Source organism: Chelmon rostratus, chromosome 12, assembly GCF_017976325.1.
Source record: "Chelmon rostratus isolate fCheRos1 chromosome 12, fCheRos1.pri, whole genome shotgun sequence".
Lineage (NCBI taxonomy): Eukaryota > Metazoa > Chordata > Actinopteri > Chaetodontiformes > Chaetodontidae > Chelmon > Chelmon rostratus.
Window position 1 is genome coordinate 23,061,574 of NC_055669.1, and position 5,403 is coordinate 23,066,976.

At 42.9% G+C, this 5,403-nt stretch overlaps 1 protein-coding gene across 1 annotated transcript; it reads right to left on the minus strand.

The window, feature by feature from the left end:
- Positions 1 to 396: 396 nt before the first annotated feature.
- On the minus strand, positions 397 to 4,835 carry LOC121614927 (uncharacterized protein DDB_G0286299-like). Its single transcript, XM_041949028.1, has 9 exons — positions 4,830 to 4,835; positions 4,257 to 4,359; positions 3,654 to 3,874; positions 3,236 to 3,446; positions 2,963 to 3,104; positions 2,356 to 2,678; positions 2,035 to 2,105; positions 1,888 to 1,929; positions 397 to 1,148 (listed from the first exon to the last, which is right to left on the minus strand). Exons 1-8 carry the CDS (start codon positions 4,833 to 4,835, stop codon positions 1,894 to 1,896), a joined length of 1,113 nt encoding a protein of 370 aa, XP_041804962.1. The 3' UTR covers positions 397 to 1,148; positions 1,888 to 1,893.
- Positions 4,836 to 5,403: the final 568 nt, after the last annotated feature.

A 5,403-nucleotide genomic window follows, 5' to 3' on the forward strand; every position in this document is an offset into this window, starting at 1 on the left:
TCTGATACGCAACGATGATGCTAAGATGAGTCTTTAGTGTGAAGTCGGATTCGTGGTTCAGGAGTTTGTGTGGAAAAATGTTAAAATGGGACGGTTTTCATGTTTAAAACTTGAGTTAATGCCTCAGGGTGACTGTATGACTGCTGAGTTAAAGTTAAGTTAAATTTGGAGCTAATTAGCTTGAACAATGTACTTCACCTGGTGCGAGTTTTCCATATTTTCAAGCATTTGTGTTGGAGTTTCCAAATCAAAAGTTCATTAATTAACTGACATGAACAGCATCTAAAGGTCAGAAATTGGCAATAATTCCCATAAACATGGCAACAGTTGGAAGGCGAAACAGCAAAAAAAATCACAGCAACTGCAGAATTGAAGCTGCTACGGGTTTTATTTTCTGACACACGCTGGTTCTCAGGAACAGCAAAAATAAAAAGTCCCTGCAGTGAAACTTGTTAATCCCCCTCAAGCAACAAGATTTAATCAGATGCATAGTTAACAGCTCACGGGATCGTAAAGAAAAAGTGTGCGTAAACAACAGATCTCTGTGAACAAAAGCCAAATAAAAACAGAATTTCACAGCTTCAGGACTGAAAGGAAAAACACAACTAACTCGATTTTTTTAACCTCAAACACAGAAAAACGTTTCACTATGAATCTAAATTCATTAACAGAGGAAGCTCTTCTAAAACCTTGGTTTGAGTTATTGCTCTAACGCCACCTGCTCTGAAATGTTTCAGTTTGTTCCCTTAAAGCTCGTCTGGAACTGAAGTGAGACGTGTGGCGACATCAACGGCGTGTCGCAGCGCCTGAGGACGTCCACACCTGTGACCGGACGTTCAGCAAAGAAGACAAACAGGTCTGTTTCCCCAGATGTTAGTCGGAAGCTGCAAGGATGTGTTCATGTCACCAGACATTCGACGATGAGATTTGTAAACAGAGTCAACTGAAAGTAATAACTGACCAAAAAATTAAGCAAAAGTTTAAAAAAAAAAAAGGCAGATTAATCAAACTGCAGGTGTATTTTTTACAGTTTTACAGCAAAAGACAGTGAAACATGGCTGAAAACACTGATGTGACCTCAGAAAATCAGGAGTAAAGACATTACGCAGATTGTCCTGTTGTTTAAGGGCTTTCAGGTCCACTGATGCCTGGTTGGATAAAACACAGGGAGACGGCTCATTAGTCATCACTAAAGCAAAATAGATCTCTGCGCTCGAGTTAGGACGAGGACGTACCGTGACGTGCTGGTTTTAGTTGGCACTTCCACGGGAAACGTTATTTAGAACCACTCTCGACATCTCATCTCACATAGAAAACAGGCGCAGGGCCGGTTTTTAATGGATCGTAATGACAGAAACAGACATTTCCCGACCTCATCGTTCACACTGAAGCTTAAACCTGAGGTCAAAACTGAGCGCAATCTAATCTACAGGGTTAAATCTTCTCTGAATATATTGAATATATTTTAAATACCACTGAAACGTGTGGCCCTTTGCCCCGAGCATTATGAACATCATCCTGTCACTTAAATTACTAAAATAATACAGTGGAAACAGGTGCAGGTCAAACAATCAGCGCAAGCGAATTATCATTAATATTAATAAATTAAATATGCTATTAAAAAAATATTTTTTTTATTCTTTACAGTCTGTCGTTCTGCTCCTCCAGTCCAGTAGGTGGCAGTAAAACCTCATGAAACAACATGGCTCGCTGGAGCTAGCTGTACTAAAGCTAATGTTGCTGCTATTTAAACAGCATTTCATAGGAATGATTCAGTCTGAAGCCTTTTGATCACTGTAACCACTGATTAACGAAACGATTTCCACTATAACGATGAGTTTAAACGACCGGTATCTCTGGTGCTGATTAGTGAAGGGGACAACTTACCCAGATTTAATCAGAAGCCAGCATCTTCTTAGATTTCTTTTTCTGCCAATAACAGAGAGACAAAAGTTTTATAAAGCAGTTCCAGAGATGCTTCCTCGTGATGACACTTTAATCACTTTTAACGTCTTGTCACTGATGGCTTGTTACCGTAGAAGATGCTGGAGGAGCGTGTTCGTCTGCAGCCGTTTCCTCCGGTTTCTCCTTTAATCTGTTCTTCTCTGCAAACGTCAGTCGGAACAAAACATGAACGTCAGCACGCGGTGACGTTATTTCGAGACAAAGGTGAGCCAGTTTAATTTATACATCTGAAATCACGCGCTTGCAGAGTTTAAGTGCTGCAGCTCAGTTTAACGATGTTTTTCGACCAATTACGAGGCAGCCTGAGGCATGTTTGGTTGTTTTTCAAAGAAAACAAGTATCAGATCAATCGTTGTGAAAAATAAAACCCTCTCTAAAACAGTCTCTTACTCTTTTTCTTTGCAGGTACGTCTGGGCTCACAGTGACGGGAGTTGAACTTCCTGTTGTCTCCTCTTCTTTTCCAGCCTTCGTCTTCTTTCTTTTCTTCTTCTTCCCTTCCTTTGAAAGCGGAGACGAGTCAGCTTCAGGGAGCTCAGCACTCACCACGTCGCTTTCATCCGCCTCCTTCGCCGACCTCTTCTTCTTTTTCTTCGTCTTTGGCGGTTGGTTCTCCTTCGAGGAATTCTCCTCTTGCTCGGTGTTCATTTTCATCTTCTTCTTCTTTGGTGTGCCGTCGTCCTGGGCAGGATCAGGCGGGGGTCTTTTCTGTTGTCTGAAAAGTGCTTCATGTTTATTTCCCATCTTACAAAACATTCACCAAACAGATATTTAGCAAGTGTGCACTGTGTGTCGTCCTCACTGGTCTGCAGAGAGTTTCTACTTGTTCTACTGGAAGTTTTTGTTTGTGGTAACGATTTAAGTCCTGAAATAAAATTCAGACTCCAACAAGATTCCATGTCTCAGTTACTACGTACACATGCCTGCGGTGCACTCCAACAGTGCACATAATGTGAAGTTTTAACTATAAAGATGCCAAAGAAACATAAAAATACTGACTTCTTTCTGCCTTTGAGCTTCTTGCTCTCTGAGGTGATGCCGCTCTTCCTCCTCTTCACCCTCAATCTCTTCTTCAGGCTCAGTTTAGTCCTGAGGCGATTCTTCTTCTTCTTGGCCGACGAGAGCCGAGGAGCGTTTCCGTCTGAGGGAGAAGACGGCAGATTTCAGCCAAGTAACACTAATGATTAAAGGTCAAAGACGATTTTCTTTGAGATACGATTCAATAGAACTTCCCAGTTAAGAAACTGCAGGCGTGACTTTTTTATTTCCCACCTTCAGCCGCCAGCTTGTTTTCCACGTCGTTGTCGCCCCCTGCTGGTTTTTCATCAGACTGCACCTCCTCTTCCTTTTTCCTCTTTTTCTTCTTCTTCTTTTTCTCCTCTGCTGTCTCCGCCACACCCGCAAGATCCTCCGCCTGCGTCTCCTCCTCCACCTCTGCCGCCTCGCTCTGCTCCTCCTCCACGTCTCTGACCTTCATCTTTTTCTTTTCAAAAGGAGTGACAGGGGTTTCCTCGTCTCTCTCCTCCACTTCATCTCTCTCCCTTTTCCTTTTCTTTGCCTTCTTCTTCTTCTTCTCTGATGAAGTGACCTGAGGCGTGGCCTCCTCTTCCTCTGCCACCTCCTCCCGTCTCTTTTTGTCTTTCTTTCTGGCGGTCTTGGTGGGAAGAGGAACATCACTGGGTGCGTCTACGGTGGATGTGTCTGTGCTCGTATCTGCAGGAGGCGTCTCCACGTCCTTTTTGCTCTTCTTTTTCTTCTTTTTGGAAGTTTCGCTGTCGCTGCAGGTCCCAGCTGCCTCCTCGGGGAGCGGTTGGCCGGTTTCTCGCTCGGCTGCTTCGCTGTCTTCAATGTTGAGGATGATGGAGACCTCTGGGTCGACTTGCTCGTCTGCGGCCGCCACCGTCGCCTTTTCTACATCAGAACAGAACAACACATTCAAGATGCCTTTCTTTTTCTTAAGATGTACGAAAGAGACTTGGACGTGTTTCAGGTGTTGACAAAATAACTCACTGCCATCATCTTTGACTTAAGAGAAATGACCATAAATACAGAAAATGCAACATAACCAACTTTTCTAAATAATTTAACAGTCATAAATCTGCAAGATCCAACCACACTTAAAATTAGTCATTATTGTTCATAAATACTAAGTGTTTGCTGCTTTGAAAAATCAAAAAAAGCAATGAATTTACCAAATTTTTAAGATAAAAAGGTTTTATTTGGGTAAAATAACTTAAAAATATTGGATGTTTTGTGTGCAAGAGCTTTTTTTTTTTTGGATGGTAACAGTTACCAGTGTCGGTGACGGGCAGGTCTGAAGTCCCGCCTCCCTCCTCCGGACTCGGTGATACGTCTGTTTGGTCCTCGGGTTTCGGCGGGGAGGTGCAGTCTGTACTCTGAGAGGCCACAGACAGGCGCGTAAACACACACATACATCAACCAATTCCTAATTACCACTCTCTTCTCTTAGCAAAGGTCAACCAACACTGCACATATTTGCCAGGTTCGTCTACAGCCAGCCCACCACAAAAAATATGTTTCAGCATTACCTCCTCCTCCTTTTCCTCTTCCTCCTCTTCCTCTGCTGGACTTTCAGTGTCAGGGTCTGAAAAACATGAACACACAGTCACCATTATGTATTTTATTAATACTAGAGGAGAATCATGACTACTTATGAAATATTACATTTAGAAACATCTGGAAACAGAAACAACACCGGGGAAACAAAATGAGACCAAGTTTATTCTAATAAAAACATGCAGAACATCTTCTGCATGTTTCTTTTATAAATGTTTCATCAGATTCTGCGTAAATAAGACTGAAGCCACATTTCCACAACACTTTCAGTATATATTGAAAGCACTACCTCCATGAACCTAAACCCAGATCTGGTCTGTGTTTCCACCACAGACAGTACTCTTAAATGTCAGTGGGACTTGTCTTGACAGGCTGCAGCATTTGTTGACTCACACTGTAATCAATACTGTACTGACAACTTTTCCTCGCATTCACCATCACTTTCCTGCCACACACACACACGACACACCAAGATATGCAACTCTTATAACAACAAGAAGACGATGGAGGACCGGGAGCTTTCTTCTCTGTATGAGGCTGATTATTACAAGCTGTGTTTGAGAAAAGGCTGCGGGCAGCGAGACAAAAGACTGAAGGAAGAGCAGGAGGGTTGGGGAAATCCTACATCAGAGCGCAGACGAGTCTCTCTGACCAATCAGCAGCCTGCAGTGTCTCTAGATGCACCTTTAAGCAGCGGATCAGTGTGCAGTTCCATCCACACCTCTGACGATGGAAGCATGGAAAAAACATGAGGCTGCACTTAGCTAATGCTAACATGCTTAGTTTAGCCTGTTAGCATGCAAAGGCTGATGTTAATGTCAACCACAGAACTGGCACAAGCTGAACTTTATCACCTGATGGTG

Coding starts and splice junctions, on each gene's coding strand:
- LOC121614927 (XM_041949028.1), bottom strand. Junction 3,105..3,235: donor AAACAAGCTGGCGGCTGAAG/GTGGGAAATAAA, acceptor CTTCTCCCTCAG/ACGGAAACGCTCCTCGGCTC. Junction 2,679..2,962: donor AAGCTCAAAGGCAGAAAGAA/GTCAGTATTTTT, acceptor AGCACTTTTCAG/ACAACAGAAAAGACCCCCGC.